Source organism: Topomyia yanbarensis, chromosome 3 (genome assembly GCF_030247195.1).
Source record: "Topomyia yanbarensis strain Yona2022 chromosome 3, ASM3024719v1, whole genome shotgun sequence".
Classification (NCBI taxonomy): Eukaryota; Metazoa; Arthropoda; class Insecta; order Diptera; family Culicidae; genus Topomyia; species Topomyia yanbarensis.
The window spans coordinates 302,203,987-302,224,645 of record NC_080672.1 but is presented as its reverse complement, the minus strand read 5'-3'; the positions used below and the strand labels follow the sequence as shown (position 1 = coordinate 302,224,645).

The following is a 20,659-nucleotide window of genomic DNA, read 5'->3' as shown; positions in this document are numbered from 1 at the left end:
TCCACACACACCTACGCTCGCAATTTTTCCAACTCCTATAACTTTACAACCGCGGTCTCAAACATTTACCCACCACTCGCGCGATCATAGACCGGCTACGTTCGGAATTCTCTACTCTCGATCAGCCTAGACTCATGCCTTCAGTTGGACCAATCAAGAATGATGCTCATATTCACCAGACAACACGTTCCTCTACCATACACTAAAAATTAATTATCAGATTCACGGTCCGCGCGCGATCGTTCAAGAATACTCGTGAATATGCGAATGGCCACACGAATCCAAAATCGAATTTATGCACGCAAAGTTAGAGACACGCTAGCATTCAAATGCTCGAGCCTTTAGCGATCGCACTATTACACAATTAGTAAACGCCCACGCTAACCCAGACAGATATGCACTCCTGGACTCTAACGCTAAAAATCACACCTTCCACGCATACACCACCCAGGACTGAACATTAGATTCATACATACAAAGCAACAAATAATAATTACAGGTATTCGTCTGGCAACCGGGGGAAGTACATCTCAAACGCAGAACTTATCATTTCAATGATGGCCTTGGATCTGCGTTGCCTATGTTCAAGGCACCATAGCTTTGTCCGTCAGGTCAAGGATGTATAAAACCCGCTAGCCACCACCCTCGGCCCTAGCTGCCCATAAAGAGATAAAAAAAAGAAAAAATGAATGTACAATATGTACAATCCCAAGCAAATACTCATGTGTTTAAACACCACATAGCCCCTTGAAAAGACCTTAAACATGGTCTGTGACAAAACTCACAACCACCAAGACTCCATAAAATGGTCTCAATAACCCATAAATACACCAACATATGGTATTTTATATGGGATCTGGTGATGGTTTTTTCATGGTTTGAACCCATTTCAAACACCCATGTCAAACCGCATGACCATAGGAATATTATGGGCTTTTCGTTTGCTCGGGATTTTGGAACAAAAATCATCATTTTGGCAAATGGGGGACACTTTCCGGAACGTTTTACCATGCGGGTCAAGACCTCGAAATCCGGGACTGTCCCGCCTAATCCGGGACGTCTGGTCACTTTATATTATTATCGGCCTTTCCTATGATCAACTCGGTGTATTGAAGACGAGTTTGAGGTATTCAATATTTATTGTTTTTTTTTTTGCAAAACATTCGCTGTTGGAGTCAAACCGACACCCTTTGGTTGGTGTAAAAGCAACACGCTGTTAAGATGATTGTGTTTATTTACGTATAGATGCGTTGATAATTTATGAACAATTACTAGAATAAGATTCAACTTTTTTTGTAAAAATTTTATTTTTTTTTTGTTTAAGGTTGCACAGAGAATGCGCCAAATTCGCAAACGAAAAAAGCAGTTTTTTCCACACCATATGTCAGATCTTCATAAAATTCAATCAGCAGTACTGTTACAACATTCTACACACGCTGATTGATTTTTATGAAGATCTGACATACGGTGTGGAAAAAAACTGCTTTTTTCGTTTGCGAATTTTGCGCATTCTCTGTGTAACCTTAAATCCAATTGTAATGTAATTTTGTCTTTCTGATTTATCCAATAGCTGGTTATACTTCAATATAATTGTGAAAATGCCTATTACATTCTTATTACACTTTGCACATATTTGCAAGGGCACGACTGCCACGAACCTGATGAGCAACATGTTGACGATGACGTCCTTGGAACAAAAAATATAATATTTAAATGGATAAATCAGCATGAGTAAATGTTGTCTTCGTGCTAACATATTTTGGAATGCAGTGGGAGGGGAAAGGGTTTATTACTGTAAAAAAGGATATGAGAGAGGTCTAGTTGATGGAAATGGGTTCAGTCATCACCGAATCCGATGGGACTTTAGTTCTGGAATATGCCAAGTACATTGTTCCGGTTTAAATTCCTATGTAACCATAGTAACTCCGGAATTTGTCATTTGAAACCAAGTTTGTAAAAATCAGTCAAGAATTTGTTGAGAAATATGTATGACATTATCATACGAACTTTGCTAATTCCCCGGGAGTATCAAGAACCGTCATAGGTGGCCAATATGGTAAAAGCCACTTTGATTGGTCTTTAGTTATCTAGGCCCGCTAATCTAAGTTTGTAATGATAAATACGTTTCAATATGCATTGCATCATTTGGACATCTTCATGGTGCAAGTTTACATGGGAATTTGCTATGTAGCCGCAGTCTTCAACCCGTAATTCCGGAACCGGAAGCAGGATCAACAAAAAATGCAATAGCAGCTTGTGGGAGGCGTTAGAACCATTGATTTGACGCGAAGTTTATGCAAATCGATTGCAAGCTATGTCTAGTCTAGTCTAGTCTACACATACACAGCCAATACATGTAGGGATCCTGGAAAATTTCAGACGTTCGTCCACAATTATTCTTGTTATCATTAATGTTTGTGGCACATATTGAATATGACACAAGCATTAAAGCGGCCAGGCCAACTGTGCAGCGTACAAAATAAAGATGATTCAAAATTATACGGCAATCAAATTATTCATTCAATGAATAATTTAATCGGATTATTTTGAATCTTGAATAAGGAAGAAACGTGGACAACCGTACACAACCGTTTCAATTTGATGGGGATTTGATAAATCGTTGGGAGTGACTTTGCTAAGAGGGTTAATGTCACTCCTTTGGTCCTAGGTTCCTGGGATGGGACAGAAGTATTTAGCCATGCCCTGGCTAATGAATCAGGATTATAGCACCCTTACTCGCTCTCTGAAACAATAGAGAAAATTGGCGAAATCGGTTGGTAGTAATATAAACAAAAAAACAAAAAAAAACGCATGAAAAATACAAACCAACAGACAACTGGCCTTCAACAAAAATCCATACAGGACTTTTATGTCCTAATAGGCAGTAGAGGATCATGAAAACAGAAACCTTCCGCGTTCGTTGAGCGTTGACGGAAAACACAAATAACTGTACCGTATATTTCACAATAGGCCAAACCGATACTAAAAATCGACTGAGAAGTCATTGCTATTTCTATTTGGCTCAAAACAACAATAGTGATTCCTCAAACGAACACACGAACACGAAAGATAAAAACGATAAGAAACCATAACCAGTAACATTAGGAAAAACCTCCGGAACTTCCCAAAAACGCGGCGAACGACTTGGGACTGTGTATTAGGGCATTGCAAAAAAAATTTTATTTTTGAATTCTCAAAGGCTTCCCCTCTCATATTGTGACAAATGTCAAAGTAAGGCCAGATGCCAAATTTCACATCATTTGGACAATTTTAGACCGGCGGGGATCTAAAATTGTCCAAATCGTCCACTTCGCTTGAATTTTTTTGAAATTGGTGTTATGGGAAAATATGGAGGCAAAATACATTAATTGCTATAACTTTTGAAGTAGCAATCAGAAAATTACAATTTATACTTCATTTGAAAGAAAATAATCTTAGTAATTGAATGGAGATTGTTACTAGAAATATACGGGAAAGTGGGGTACTGGGCCATTTTGGCCCTAAAATCCCATATTTTTAATGATTTTTCTGCTCCGTGATGCAAATCATATATATTTTGTAGTTTTTCTAATGTGAAAAAATCTCAGAAATCAAAAATATCTAACGCTTTCACAAGGCACACACAGCGGAAAACGTCCCCATTATATTTCGGTCGTTACTACAAATTACAAATCGTTAACAAGTGATTTTTTTCTTTTTCGTTAACAAGTGGATTCTTGGAAAAATCAACATTTACAGATGTCAGAAAGCAATTCGATCAGTGCAGCCAGTTTGAGTTCTATTCATCAAAGTACACTGTCACTCTGACAGTGTACCTTTTTCGCTGTACCTGGGTTATAAAATGTGTCCTCGAAAAATCATCAGAGCATTTCGTATTAACATATTTGTATTTGCTTTGACATTTGTCACAATATGAGAGGGGGGCCTTTGAGAATTCAAAAAATTTTTTTTTGCAATGCCCTGCTGTGTATCACATTGAATATATTGAATACAGTCATAGTAGTAGTAATATTGTTCTACTATAAACAAAAAAAAATACCCCAAAATTTTTTTATTCAAATTTAAAATTTGAATTAACACGAAATTGGCTAAACATCGGTCATTGGTGTCTTCGGAGGTATTCATTAATGTAACAAGCCCCTCCTTCTGACACTGCATACCTAAAGATTCATCCCCCAAAAGTGAGACATCTTCTGAGAGCTATTCATTGAAACGCAATCATCAATAATAATCATGAAAATGGTAAAAAAATGTAGAACATTTCAAATTTAGTCTCAAATGAAAGAGGGGTAACTAAGCATTCGACTAGTGAGTACTTCACCGATACTAACCTTTTTGTCTAAATATTGTTCTACCAGAGACACCGTGTTGCCTTTTGCTCCGGAGGTATTTAAAATAGGCCTCCTTTCGTTGCACTTACGAAAAAATGTATTTGTTTCAGTGGCTGGAGAAATGCGTAATGAATTAAAAAAAAACTTCAATAAAATGATCAATCACGAAACCGGCCACGAACAAGACTAAATCACTGGTCAAAGGAGGAAATAATAGTTGAAAGCTCCGATAGAACGAAAAGGAATTAAATCTTCAAATCCCCATATAATGGCTCGAGAATTCTTCGAGGCATTACTACTATCGGCTGAATCGACAAAAAAAAATCACATTAACAACTGCTGGTCCATGTTGTCCTTCGATTTGAATATTTTCAGTGGATCCGGCAGTAGAATGCTTCCTTTATTTTTTTCCTCACTAATACACAATACACGAACATATCGAAACTGTTTTTACCAATTTGCCACTGATTTAAAAACACAAAAGAAATTGAAAATATTATTGTGAGCCTTCGACTTCAAATGAACAGTGACAGCTATAATTTTCACCTCCTTGTCGATGGTTGCTATGATCGGACCCGTGCAAATCGACTGCAAGCCATCTCTGAGAAAATTGAGCGGCTTTATTTGACACACACATGCACCCAATGGAATGATTTTTGTTTCTGTGGAAACACAGATATTTGCAAGACGCTCACCACTTTTGTGCGAAATGAGCGTACAGGGCTATTCGGACCCCCTATTCCATCAAGCACCGTTCAGCGGCTTGCGGCTACGTACACGATTGCACACGCCGAAGCGAAGCGTATACATGATACGCCGATCAACAGCTGTGACTAACCAGATTAAGTTTTTGTAGCTCATTTTTTGCTTCTTAAGGAGTTTCTCTAATAAATATTTCATAGGTAAACATAATTCCATTGCAATTTTTTTTTAATTGGCGGTCTGAATTGCTTCGTAGGGTGGTCCGAATTACCCCATATTGTAAAAGGATGGGAAAATGTGGAGTTTTGCAAATCGTCGCCTATCGCTGCCATGGAGGGGAACTTTTATGGCACCAAAATGTAGCTGAGGTTTCAAACTAACAATTAGGACCAGTAATGTTTTCACATCTATCCACCTAAAAGGGCGATTCGCTTAGGTAGGTCCGAATAGCCCCGGGTTCCCCTATTTAAATTAATACTTAGGAAAAGTCACAAAACTCACATGAATCCGGTTGGTTGAAATCACCAAGGACAATCATCACATCGTTTGCATCTGCATTTGAAGAAGCGCGCTCTATAGAACCTAGATGAAGCTGCATAATAGTCGCCATGTCGTTTTTCTGGAGGAATGTAAATAGCTCCATAAAGTAGCTCTTCGTCTGCGTAGGAATCTTTGTCCAAACAGCTTCAATACTTCACAGGAGACAAGTGCAAAAGAAACAGCGATTAAAACTCCCCCGCCGCGACCCTGGATGCTGCTACGAGTGCCTCGATCCGCACGATAAACCGCCTAAGAATACCCGAAGAGCTGCATCGATGTGAAACGATCATCAAGCCAAGTTTCTATCAGAACGTAAATGTCGTAGCTGCCATAAACAGCAGCCAAGTACAAGTTCTCGATTTTCGTCCTTAGCCCGCTGACATTTTGGTAGTACAACCGCAAACCGTCAGCACCATGTACCAAGCTACCCGACATATTGCAAGGACCTGATGTACCCGATGACATGCTAGAAACCAGAAGGTTTTCAGGGAGCGGAACATCATTTAAATGAAAATACAGGACTGACCAGCTCAATCATCCAGGACCTGCGGCCCTGCTGGCTGGTATCAATAGAATATCTCCAACAAACCAATCGAGAATACAAGGAAGTTCGGCACAATTATTTCCATTTAAACCTGTTTCCCTTTGACAGTTGTTTAATCTGTTATTCAATATACATTTTTTAGTTATTTTTATACAATAGTCTATGCATAAATCTGTTATCTCTATCCCACAATAATCGGCAATAAAAATGGTTTTCTATCTGTTCTATGAGTCCTAGACATACGTTTTTTTCGACGACCGATTAGTATGGATGGTACAAGCACCTTATTTTTACGAAAAAAAACTTACAATAGAGCCTACTGTGAGCTCTCCTTAACATAAATATATTTATGTTAACATTAGTACAATAGACAAAATGCGTTAAACTTTTCTTCCATTTTTTTCCCACTACTGATTGAGTAAGTTTCGGCATATTGAAACCAAATAATCACGTGTCTGTCATTGGAACCATCTATGGAAACTTTTTGTTATTAAACCAAATGTCAGTATTTAACATTAACCAATTTTCAAAATATATCTCTACTATCTGTTAAGTTTTCTTATTCAAATCGATTCATTAAACTGACAAGTAATACAAAAATATATTGATAGATTTATTCAGTTGTCCTTTCAGTTGGTAATCGTATAGATTTTATTTTCGAGCATCTCTTTCGTTTCCTAAATGTCAGGTACTTTCCATTAATTTAATATAGATTTAGTTGATATCATCTGTTTTTTTTGGCTACAACAACAAGTGCTCTGCTTAAATACGGATTCTATTTGTCTATTTGTGTTGAACAGTTACGCGTATAATAGGTTTTATTTTGCAACATGCGAATAATTAATCGATATTGGTCGAAAAGTAGCACACTCATAATTAAACCACGGAGAACAGACATATAAGCTAGAACAACTTTTCCCGAAAAACCTGTGTAAACATTTAAATGAAAATACGGTGAAAATTACTATCACATACAGGTTTGCATGCGTGAGTCACCATTGTATCCAAGTTTGCACACAAGTCCCGTATAGCGCTTGCTGGCCGATCGAAGCGCCGACCAGTGGCAAGTTGCTACTTACTGTTGTCATTTCAAAGCGACAGTTTTATTTCTTACACAAGTTGAAAACTTTACTTGTATGTCAGTTCTCAGTGATAAAACTAAAGATAGGCGAAAATACTGACCCAGCCGAGAGTCGTCTAGCTTTCGCTGCTTGTCCGTCGTACCAGGGTAATACTAACAATACAATGTAACCTCGTGGAAATGGGCTGAAGAAGCCTGGCCTGTCTCCGTCGAAAGTGAATTTTCTACCAAGAAATCATTTATATGAATGTTCCGTTACGGTGTTTTGGGGATGGTATAAACACATTGAACAGAAATATAAGCTAGAACAAACTTTTCTGAAAAACCTGCGTAAAAATGTAAATGAAAATACGTTGAAAATCACCATCGCATACAGGTTCGCATGCATGAATCACCATTGTATCCAAGCTTGCACGCAACGCCCGTATAGCCTTTGCTGATCGATCGTAGCGCCGGCAAGTGACAAGTTGCTACTTGCTGGTGGCATTTCAAAACGACAGGTTATTTTCTTACACACATTGAAAACTTTACTTGTATGCCAGTTGCCAGTGGTATAAATAAATTGGAATAAATTGATTTGTTCAAGAACGTGACATAATACATTTTTGCTGAAAATAGTCGGGGCATGAAGAAATTATGACAATTAGTGTAAAGGAGAAAAAAGATGGACGGGTCAGTTTGCCAATTTGCGTGACATAATTTATGAATGATCTTCAAGAGAAAGGATTTCCATCTGCTATAATTATTGCCGCAGTACTACAGGCAATAAAGCAAGAGTATTGCCATGATTGAAGCAATTTTCATCGATTATAAAACGTACTATCGAAATTGAACTTAACATGTTTAAAAAATGAACAACAAGATAATATTGACAAAATTTTCTGCTTTATTATTGGAAGGATTGTCCTTTTTTTGCGAAACTTTGCATTTTCGGCAAACTAACGACTCTTTCTATTTGTTAGGATGATTGGTTCGAAGTTAAATTTTGCTGAAGCTCAATAATAGAACGGAGGAATTCCGATTACCGCAGCTAATGAATTTATTTGCACTTAATTAACCAGACGACTATGTTTTTCAACATTTTTGTTCGTGTTATGAAATTTTGGGTTCAAAAACTGAAAACTGAAAAACCCCCACACATAGGTATCGAGACGACCCTAACATTAAAACATTTATAATCGAAAGTCAGTAGGTAAACCGCTTTATTTTTAGTGATGCTAATATCGCTACTATTTTCTCTGATTTCTGATAATTATCACTTTCGTATGAAGGTTATGTAGTTGAACCTGAAAGTTTGGTGCACCGGAAACTAAATTGATAGAACACATATTTTCAAATATCACCATCATAAGTAGCAAAAAATCCAGTAGAACTTATTTTTTTCCAGGTCGCTCTACTTTCGAATTTCAAATCCTACTAGGCACAGGCAAACTTATTGACATGGGTGTCGGTCTAGAATACAAGTACAAACGAATGCGTGATAGACAACAATGTTACTCGCGTAACATTTACAATTAGTATTGTGCTCAAATAGTTGTCATAGCATTTTTTTTTTGGTTTCCAACATATCACCAAACAAATTTTGGCAGAACAAACACCAATGGTTGAAAAAATATGTCCAGTTCGCAGAACATGATTCCACACTTAAGAATATGATCGGATTTGAGCGCAGCTCAACCTTATCTTTACTAAATAAAATCTTAGTATAAATTCACATTCAATACATTAAAACACTACTACATTTAACAACAGTTAGTATTTTTACCTGCACTCGTCGTATTTCTGTTTTCACGAATAATCTTCTTCTCTAATATTACAATTATCACCAAAAAGTAGTGAATAAGGCTTATATTCCTACCTGCATTATTCCAACCAGGTCGGATTCACTGATTTTCAAATTGGATGCCTCCCAGCTTGACGAACATTGATGTTCCGTTCCGTAAAACTTTTGACGGAGCGGTGTCAAACTGAGATCACCTTGCCCAAAAAAGAGATTTTTTGACTTCGGTCACTCCACCGACAAAACAAGAATAACGATCACAGTGAGTGAGCAGCTCAGACCCGTGATCGGGGGAGCGATCCGATTCGTGCAGTTGACCAATGTTCTACACGAACAATAAAGAGAGTGACACCTCTTGACAGTGCGCTTAGCTCCCTTCACAATAGGTACCTACAAACAAGCCGAACAGTTCTTACATCGATCCTGATTTGGGATAATTCCGCAAACCAGATTTACTGCTACTTCCAGTTCCACTACCACCACCGCTATCGTTACTGGTAGGGGTGGGATTTTCGGACGATTGTCGTTCATGGTACTCCTGGAAACAGGGCACAATGCAAAGGTTCGTCTGGCACTCGGGGCAGTGGTACTTAGTTTTTCGTCGCAGAATCCGTCCGTGCGCATCAATCGTATTCCAACAGAAATTGCAACCCAACGCGGGCCCCTCTCGTACTACAGGGCAATGGCTCGAACGTTGGCTATCCAGTCCGGGAATGTCCGCCGAGCGGGAGCTTGTCTGCAAAATTAGTTCCAGTGTCATTTAGAAATATCATTGATGAAACAGTGGCCTTACCAGAGGTGATGATGCCGATCGGGAAAGTTCTTCACCTTTGATAACGCGAATTGAGCTGGATGTCGTTGTCAGGTCGGCTAGTAGCGCTGTGGATGAGCTGGGTTTGCTGGAACTGCTGCTGGGGATTGATGCGGTAGTAGTGGGTGCGCTGGCAGAACTACTGCTGCCTGCTGCAAAGTGCTGCTGTTGAACCGATTCCACTTCTGAAACTATAACTACCGTTGGACTCATTGTTCGGTCGGATTGCAGGTGTATCTGTGGTATGGCGGAGGCAGAAACGGATTCCTCGTCCGATTCCGTTTTCATCGATGAGGACGGTGCTAGATAGTGCGTTGAACCACTACTACTTGTGATCAGGGTGAGCGGATTTGTGCTTTGAGCGGTGGTCATCGGATGAGAGAGCTGACGTTGAAGCGAGTATGAGGAAATGGTTTGAAACGATTGATGCTGTCCCAACGAGCTGGAGGTTTGGCTTGGTAGCAATGGATGGGAGTGTTGCTTTACAAGATAGGCCTGCTGAGGCACGCTCAAATGATGTCCCAAGTGGGTCCGATCACCACCCAACGCTCGCGCTTCTGGCGATGACACAGTCGGTTCCCTCGGTAGAATTGGTTCGGAAACTTGTCGCTCGAAACGATGGTGTGTTGGAACGGAGAGCAGATTTTGCGGATACATCCCGTCCGGTGTATCCAGGTCGGATCCGTAGTGCTGTCCGGACGAAGACGAGTCACTTTCTTTCTTTACTCGCTGCTGACGAATTAGTAAACGGCTACGTCTAGCAGCCACCATGGAGCTGCTCCCGGTTGAGGATGATTCCACGCTGGCCGACATAGTCGATGTTCCACTAGTGCTGGACTGCCCGGTTGAAAGGCCGAGTGCAATCTTAGCCATTTCTGCAACTAGAAAATAAGAATAATTTGTATTAAATTAATTTCAACGGTTGATAAACAGTATTCAACTTTGAAATTCAACGACTGGAGTGTAAAGTTTATAATGCAAGTAAATGAAGGTTATTCACTATTATGATAAACATACGACAGCTACGAAATTTTCAGAAATATTGAAGTTGACTGTTTATAATATTCGATTTATAAGTGCAGTATCCTCCGCACAGGCGGCTTTGTATCCAAGTGATTTATAATTAGGTCAATTCTTTACATAAGGGACAAAATATCGAACCAGAAGACGGATTTTATCCATGAAAACATGGTTAGAGCATAGCGCATAAGTATATACAAAGTAGACTAGGCGATTCACTCGATATGAGTCTGATGGCCGATAGACCTTGTTTCACTCTTCAAATACTGCTGAGTGTAAATGCTTTCAATCCTGTCCGTGAAACGACCACCACTGCATTTCAATAGATGTTCAATAGCAAGTCTTGATTCCACCGTCTATTCCAACATCGAGCGGTGGAATGTAGACACGTTACACACTAGCTTATATCTGTAGACTTTCACGATCTCTTGCACTACAAACTGAAATCAAATCCCTTGATATTTGTGCAACATTTATCAGCTTTACTTTCCTAAAAAGTATGAATGGCTTTATTTTTCACCTAGAGAAAACTAGTCATGAACCAGAAGCCCCTTGACAATAAAATTTCATATAGGTAAGCCAGATGTCGCAACAGGGATGGGACAATAGTAGGGACATTTAAACTCCACTATGAAATGGAAAAAAGATGGGTAGGTAATCTCAAAGACGTATCCGAAGTGAAGTAGAATACACCTAGGCAGGTAATTCGAATGCTGCATTTTTTACTATCACCTGCACTGCCCATAATCGCAAGTCAGTCCCATGTTCTATGGGATTCCCTATCTACATGGGACTGACTTCCGATTATGGGCAGTGCATTGTTACATTAAAATCAGTTATCAAGTGTTTCTGGTATTTCTGGTGGATCCTTTTATAATGGTAAACGTACATTGAAATGGGAAATATTCAAACACCTATGCCTTTCTTCAAGATCATAGAATGAATCTAGCATAGGTTTTAGTCATATGTTTTGCATACGATTATTGACATGGTCACACTTTTAGCCGGAGTGGGTAGTACACTCAAAAAATAAATCACTTTGATTTTATGTGAATGATCCTGTAAATGTCTACTTTTTAAATTCTTACAAACATTATGTGATTCCTATGAACATCATCCGGCAACCCTGTAAAAGCTATGTGCTTGTCACATATTATTTAAGTGATGCGAAAAGTATCGTTAAAACGCAGTTTACGTGGATTTCCTATACGAAAAAATGAATTATAAAATGGCTAATAATTGGTTGCTGCTATCCCAGATTCTTTGGTGGAAGTTTCCCATTGTAAGTATTTCTTATAATATAATAGAATGCTGCTCGATATGATTTTTTTTATTTTACAGGACTTTTTCACCAATTTCAACAATCCCACCACCGCATAGGAAACACAGCTTCAACAATAAACAGGATATGTTTTCGTGCATGTTTCCCCCTCAAAGTGTATTTTGTCTACTGGTTTATTGGACGTTTTCAAAACTACACTTTATTTCGTTGCATTTTTTGATGAAACAGCATTATGACATTCAAATAGGAAGGAAACTAAGGCAGATACAATGGACGTTCTTAGTCAAATTTCTGCATCAGAACCATGTGGTATCGATTGCGCTACACGTCGTGGTTTTTGGCCTTCTCAACCATAACTCAAATGATGGGGCAAAAGACGATACGGCCAATGAACGATTGTTATTACCAAATTGAACTGCAAGCAAAAAATGCATTCAGGCACGGACAGTGAAAGTATTATTTTATTTACAATTAGGTTATTTCATATAAATTGTTCAATAAATGAAAACAAGTGAAATATATGCTGTTCAAAATTAATTAACACCTGAATTAAACTGGTAATAATTACTAGTAATACACATACATTGTGTGTACGGTTCCATGTAGTTACTATGTTTGGTTTCATGTAAATATTACGTTTGAGTTCATGTAGTTGTTACGTTTGGCTTCATGTTATTTTTACATGAAATTCATTCGAAAATTATATGAAAATCACATAACGTTTACATGATCCATCAGATATTGAAGCTGACTTAAATATACTGGACCACCCGATAGAATTCATGTGAAAAGTGCGGTGGATGAGATCTATATAAGTTTTCATGTAATAGCTACGTGATTTATTTTTTGAGTGTAAGATAAGCATAGCGCGATGGGTTTATTACTAGGAATATGTAGTACGCTTGCATTACTTTCACATAAATCACTTGCGATGCCTTTGTGCAAATGGAATCGTGGTCCTACTTCGAAAACTTCAAACGCGCGTATTGTGTACCAGGAATCAGGAATCAGAATATATTGGCTCAAATGGCACGTTCCCCGTACATAGTCGGGGATTTGTGCCTTGCCGTGTGTTTTCATCATTTTCTGAGCGGAAGGAAAGGACAAGGACGTGTGAGGAAGTAGAATTGGAAGGGTGGGAAAAATAACAGCACAAAACAAAAATAAACAACAGGTAAGTTAAACTCACAAGTAGTTCAACTTGCCTGCGAATAAGCCTAAAGCTCTTTACCACATTGGATAAGAAACTTTAGTATGTCTCTGAGTTTCAGTCGACCAAACATGGTTTCGTCTATATAAGGACGGCTGAAGACTCGAAATCGCAATTGCGCTACCGCTGGACAGTTGCATATCAGATGATATGAGGTTCCGTAGTCAGATTCACAAAGATCACATGAAAAAGACTCAGCGCGCTGAATATTTGCCATGTGATAATTGAGTTTGCAGTGGCCGGTTAAAGCCCTGGTCAGCATGCCGCAGTGGAGCTTCGAAAAATGTAAGAGATTTTTCGAAACCACTGGGCATTTGTTCTAGAAACGCCTTTGTTTGGCGACACGTTTGTAGATTTCTCCAATAATTGCGGTGCTCGGACGAATCCCAGGACCGTATTTTTTCCCGTATCCAACTTGTCGAAATTGGCAGCGCGGGCTCAGGACCAACGAAGTCAATCGCTGAACCTGCCCTGGCCAATTCGTCAGCCCATTCATTTCCAGTAATACCGCAATGTCCGGGCACCCAGACAAGGTAGATAGTGTTGACAATGCTTAGTTCTTCGATTTGGGTTCGGCACGCGATCACTAGCTTGGACCGGGATTGGTCTGAGCTAAGGGCCTTGATTGCAGCCTGACTATCGGAGAAGAAGTTTATAACTCTGCCGGACAAACTCATTGAAGGGCCGATTGCACCCCGCACATAATCGCAAAGATTTCTGCTTGGAATACAGTACAGTATCTACCTAGTGAGTGAGATTGTTCCAATCTCATTTCACGACAGTAGACACCAGCACCGGCACGTCCCTCCATCAGAGAACCGTCAGTGTAACAGACTACTTGCGTTTGTTGTTGTCTTTCCATAAAGCCAGACAACCACTCCTCTCAAGAGGGAATCTTCACATGGAATGTCCTGTAAGGAAAACTACAAGTGAGTGTAATGTCGCTGGGAGCAAGAATATCTTCACCCCATGTAACCATTTGTGACCACAATCGTGTATGACTGGTAGCAAGATCAACATGATTACTGTTCCAAAGCCCAGTAACCTGCAGTCTGTATGCACATGATAGTGCTTCTTGTTTTAAGTGTATGTGTAATGGTTTGATATTTAAAAGTGCCTCAAGAGCAGCAGTCGGAGTCGTGGTGAAAGCATCAGTCAACGCCATGAGCACCATTCTTTGCAGATGGTTTAGCTTTGACTGGAATGTCACCACCTCTCCCCTCTGCCACCACACAAGGCATCCGTATGACAGTATTGGACGTACAATTGTCGTGTAAATCCAATAGATGTATTTAGGTTTGAAACCCCAGGTCTTTCCAAAAGTTCGTCTGCACTGCCCGAAAGCCATGCACGCTTTCTTGACTCTGAACTCAATGTGAGCAGACCAATTCAGTTTGGAATCCAATATGACTCCAACGTATTTGACTTGATCTGCACACAGTAGCTCAGAATCAAAGAACTGCAAGGGACGAACTCCGGTTGTTATTCGCTTCTTCGTGAAAAGAACCATTGAAGTTTTGCTTGGGTTAACTGATAGTTTAACCTGTCGACACCACTGTTCGACGGCTCTTAATGCCTGTTGCATTAAGTCAAAGATTGTTCCGATGCAAAATCCAGTAATTAGTATTTGGTAATCGTCAGCAAACCCGTAGGTTGGAAATCCAAGCTCATTGAGTTTCTTCAACAAGCCGTCAGCTACTAAGTTCCATAACAAAGGTGACAGAACGCCGCCCTGAGGACAACCGCAAATACTCAACTTCCGTATCTCAGCCTGTCGCAGTGACGAGCAAAGTATGCGGTTACTAAGCATTGCGTTTATCCAACCTGAGATACATGCAGGTATCCCATGACCGCGCGTCGCTTCCAGAATAGACTGGAAGGACACATTGTCAAAAGCACCCTCAATATCTAGGAATACACCCAAGCTAGATTGCTTGAGCGAGAAGGCTTTCTCAATGTTGTAAACAACATCGTGAAGCAGAGTGATCGTGGATTTCCCACACTGATATGCATGTTGCATTTTGTGCAGTGGATATTCAACTAAACTAACGTTCCTGATGTGATGATCGATTATCCGTTCCAAAGCTTTCAGAAGAAAAGAACTTAAGCTGATAGGCCTAAAACTCTTGGCTTCTTCATAGCTTGAGCGCCCCCCTTTGGGAATAAATCTAACAGTTATTTCTCACCATGCTTTCGGGATATACCCGATAGCAAGACTGGAAAACAAAATCTTTTTCAAGACATGTTTAAGAATATCAAATCCCTTTTGCAGTAGCACGGGAAGTATTCCATCTTTTCCGGGTGATTTGTATGGAGCAAAGCTGTCAACTGCCCACTTGACCGATTCAGTGTAGACCAATGTGCGTGCTAACGCCCACGAGTCCGAATCACCAGAATGAGATCTGTGAACATTGTTCAACTCCGGATCGATACACCCTGGAAAGTGTGTGTCGAAGAGACAATTGAGAACATCTTTTTCGTCCGTCACATAAACACCATCTCTGGTTTTTAAGGAGTTCATCTGAAAATCATTCGAATTGGAGAGAATTTTATTTAATCTGCTAGCCTCGTTCAGACTAGAGACATTAGTGCATAGGCTTTGCCAGCCAGCCCGTTCTGCAGATCTAAGACATTTCTTATATGCACTACGAGCTGACCTGAAAGCCCTGGAGTCATCACGCTGACGCCGGTTCCAAGCTCTTCTCATAACTTTCTTCATTCTTTCAAGCTCAGCCCTCCACCAAGGGGTTCCCCTAGTCGATTTAACAGTACGAAGTGGACAAGCTTCTTCGTAGGATGCTAATATGAATGAGTTTGTCGTATCCACGACGTCATCTAAGTCGTCTAGTTGACTAATTGTTGGAAAATATCCATGAAATTTAGTCGCCAAGTTTTCCAAAAAGAGGTCCCAGTTTGTAGATTTAGGATTACGATATGTCACCACATTGAAGGTGACATCAAAATGATCGAAAAATATATATATTTATAATCGGATAGAGACGGTTCAGTTTCATTTGGAACCTGTCAATTTCCCAGTTCATGCAAAATTCTATCAGAGCAAAGTGTTATGTCTAACACCTCCTCCCTCCCAGACCTCGCAAAAGTTGGTCGGTTTCCCACATTCAGAATATGGAGATTTGTACTACTTATGTACTCCATCAGTTCAGAGCCTCTCAGATTGATGTCCGAGCTGCCCCAAATGATGTGATGAGCATTCGCATCACTGCCGATAATGAGCGGAAGCCCATTTCTGCTACAATATGATGCAACGCTTTTGAAATCATCAGAAGGAGATGATTCGTTATGCGGTAGGTATGCTGAACAATATATATATATATATATATATATATATATATATATATATATATATATATATATATATATATATATATATATATATATATATATATATATATATATATATATATATATATATATATATATATATATATATATATATATATATATATATATATATATATATATATATATATATATATATATATATATATATATATATATATATATATATATATATATATATATATATATATATATATATATATATATATATATATATATATATATATATATATATATATATATATATATATATATATATATATATATATATATTTGTCTACGTTTCCGACAGTCAGTGTAACTGTGACAACACAGATATCGCGAGTTGTGAGCTCCGATATGAGACACGCGTCAATAGCCTTATTTGCAAGAATGCAAGCACGAGGCATTTCACGTGGGTTAGTCATGCCTGTCTTGTTGTAAGCAATGAAGGCAGTGTTAAGTAACTTTCCAAAATAGAAGTTTCCTTTATGGAAATACGGTTCTTGAACCTATGCTATGGAAACTTTACCTTCCTGCATGAGTCGAGATAAATTCATAGTTGCTGTACGTTTATGTTGGAGATTGATTTGTGCTATTCTAACCATTGTTGATTAGAGAACTGTACATTTCATCTCCAACACAAATTGCACAACAACTAGAGGACACCAAGCGAGTTGGGATGTTAACGCATATAGCGAGCCATATCAGGTTTAAATGGGACATGATCATTTAATTCCCACGATTTGCGAAGAAAATAATGGTCCACTGTGTCAAAGATTCGCATAACACAGTAAGGGCAAAACCCAAAATGCTCCGTGCGCGACTGGCATATTTTAGACCCTCCAGTCATTAAGTCCTCGGCACGGAACTACACCTTGACTTAGGGTCTCCTACTTTCAGTCGCCTCCTACGACATGGGAGCAGGACTCCAATGGCTCAATTCTAGGCCGGATACCACACGGCCTCTGGGCAGGTTCATCTGTACACATCGAAATTTGATAATCGAAACTCAACAAAACTTCACCGAACTACAATCAGCTGAGAGTCTAAGCAAACCCCCAGCCAACAAAAATTCGGCAAAATTAAGTGGATCATCGGTGAAAAAAAAATCGGTGTGTAGAGTGAACGTTCCGCTGCGTAATGCAGCATACTGGGGAGTTCGCCCAACTCTTCCCAGGCTCCGTTCGCCATTGAGAATGTTTTAAACCCCCTCAACAATTTTACCCATAGCACGGGTCGCATGACACTATGGAATTGGGGTTCCCTGTTTGGTAGATTTTTACCACTGAAACAGGTAGTCCGTAGTGTAATGCTTAGCCGGTTGAAGCAACCACTACCGACACTACACGGCTTATCTAGGCTGTTCGGTGAAAGAAGCTGACATTGAAGAACAGCTTCCATATTTAGATGGGCAAACAGCCGCAGATGTGTACCAAGACACATGCGTGGTAAAATTCAAATGTTAACCCTTTATAAGGCAGTGGAAACTTTTTTGCCACCTTTTCGTTTCGTTCGTAACACAGGTATATAAAGTAATAAGTGTTCTAATCTTATGAAAACTAATTGTTAAGAGTCTGGCAACTCTTCTTATTGTTTTCATTAACAGTGAAAACTTTTAAATTGGTGAAGTTTTTTGAAAAAAATGCGGCGATTTCTTTTCAGACAATAAAATTAGCACGATTTTAAAAAAATACTCCGCACCCTATAAGTTTGTGCTGCAAATTTGTAAAAAATACAACTTTTTATACGAAAACGTGATTTTTGAGTCGCAAAAATTACAAAGATTAAAATGTAATAAATGTAAATAGTAAATGTAAAATCGACCTAGATCAAAAATTCACGAGTAACTGAAGGTGGTTTACTGCTTATTACCTAAATAACAATAAGTCACCCCTGGATTTTGAGAATAAATTGAAAAATGAGACTACAGATTACAGAAGAACAGCCGAGAACAAAATATATTTAAAAATCGGTGTAAAGTTTCAAATCGATATAAGTTGAGAATTGGTAACACTGAGGCAGGCCCGTGCGCAAAGGGGTGGTGTAAGGAGGAGGGAGGGGATGTCAAACCCATTCCAATGAAGGTTTTGCATTACCTTTGAAATTTTCCTTATCAGGAAAAAATTCGGCCAACGTGCGTGCAACATCAGCTAAGGACATTCGTTATCGAGCGCTCAGTCGAGATAGAGGTCTTTTGTTCCCGGTCCGTACACTCTATAGCGACAAAGAATAGTGCTAATCCGCGTTCAAGGTTATCTTGCGCACTCTCCGCCTAGTCGAGGTTTCAGTATTTTTCCCTTGCATTGTGTTTCTGTTTCTGAGTACCGTTAGCTGGTCAGTGACCAGTGAAGCAGTGTTCTTCTAGTAAGCCGTCTGGATACCGTTACCTACACATCTTCTTCCTGACGTGATCTTCTTCCTGACCAAAGGCCAAAAGTTTTTGAATCTGTTGCAGATTTCTCGAGTTCTGACGGATCGGTATTCGGCCGTGACAGAAATATCGAAAATTCCCTGATAAGCTTCGGGTGGTTGTTAACAGTTTAAATCAGGCAAATGATATTGCTGGCTACGGGCCCTTTACGAAGGAGTACAGGGTGTACATTCCAGCGAATAGGGTTGAAGTCAGTAGGGTCGTTTCCGATTTGAGTCTCGAGTTGTGAGGACCTTCTAAATAATGGGACTGGCTGTTTCAAAGACCCCATGCTTAAACCAGTGAAGATACTGGAGTGCAAACGTTTGCATTCAGCATTAGTCGCAGCTGACGGGAAGAACATATACGTCAACTCAGACTCTTATCAGGTGACCTTCGCCGGTACTGCTCTATCATCACAAATCTATCGGACATCAAATACCCCAAGTGTTCCCATATCTCAGCCAGAGAAAGAAAACAGCGCTGGCTTAATAAATTTCTCTGACATTGTGGACCGTATTCTTACAGTATTCAATATTTCTGACCCCTTTAGAAGCATTTCGATAAGCTTTCTCCCCGCAGTAAAAACATTCTTGATGCAGTTCACTTCGAAATGGCCCCTCCTTTCAGCGATTGTATTCTTCGATGGCTAATTCATCGAACGAGGTCAAGAATTTAATCACTGTTCCACAGTGGAATTACAGAAGCATTATCCCGAAAATCGATTAAAATCTTACAAAATAACTTGAAATGCGATGCATTTGCACTATGCGAGACATGACTTACTTCAGAAATAGACCAACACTTCCACGATTTTAACATTATTCGCTTGGATCGAGAAGACTCTTACGGAGGAGTACTTTTGGGGATCAAAAAGTTCAATACTTTCAATCGAATCGACCTCCCCTCGACACCAGGCATTGAAGTAGTCACTTGCCAAATCAGAATTAAAAGCAAAGACCTTTGTATTGCTTCCACCTACATCCCCCTAGACCCTCAGTTAGCTACCGACGGCTTTGCGATACTGCGGAACTCCTGCCTGCAACGAAGCTAGTTTTAGGTGACTTTAACTCCCACGGTACGGCATGGGGTTGCCTTTATGACGATAATCGATCTACCCTACTCCATGAGCTTTGCGACAACTTCAATATGACTATTTTGAAATGACACGGATTCCTGCCCCTCCAGCGTTTCTGAGCGCCTTAGTTCTGTCCCTCTGCTCGACATCACTGCGGTTAGATTGCATGTGGAAGGTAGTCTCTGATCCCCACTGCAGCGACCATCTGCCAATTGTAATTAATATTGCTAACGGTTCAGGGCCACCGAATACAATCAATGTTTTGTATGACCTCATACGAAATATTGAAGGGAAGAGCTACGCGTCCGCGATATCACACAAAATCGATTCTGGCAGGCTTGATTCTCGATACCGCGATTCAAGATCAAACTAAACGCGTACTAGACGCGAACTCACGTGGGCGTCCTCCCAATCCGTGGTGGGACAAAGAGTGCTCAGACATGTACGCGGAGAAGGCCGCTGCGTAGAAGATCTTCCGGGAAGACGAGCTGCCAGCTAGCTACCGACAGTACACGATGGCGGAAA

The 20,659-nt window shown here is 39.7% G+C and overlaps 1 protein-coding gene across 1 annotated transcript in view; it reads right to left on the bottom strand.

The window, feature by feature from the left end:
* Positions 1–6,196: 6,196 nt before the first annotated feature.
* Positions 6,197–20,659, bottom strand: part of LOC131693228 (longitudinals lacking protein, isoforms J/P/Q/S/Z) — a 90,883-nt gene continuing 76,420 nt past the window's right edge. The window contains exons 5-6 of the mRNA XM_058980885.1: positions 9,772–10,670; positions 6,197–9,714 (exon numbers count right to left, since the gene is read on the bottom strand). Coding sequence (XP_058836868.1) covers positions 9,391–9,714; positions 9,772–10,670 — 1,223 coding nt within the window. The 3' untranslated portion in view covers positions 6,197–9,390. The remainder of the gene's footprint in view (positions 9,715–9,771; positions 10,671–20,659) is intronic.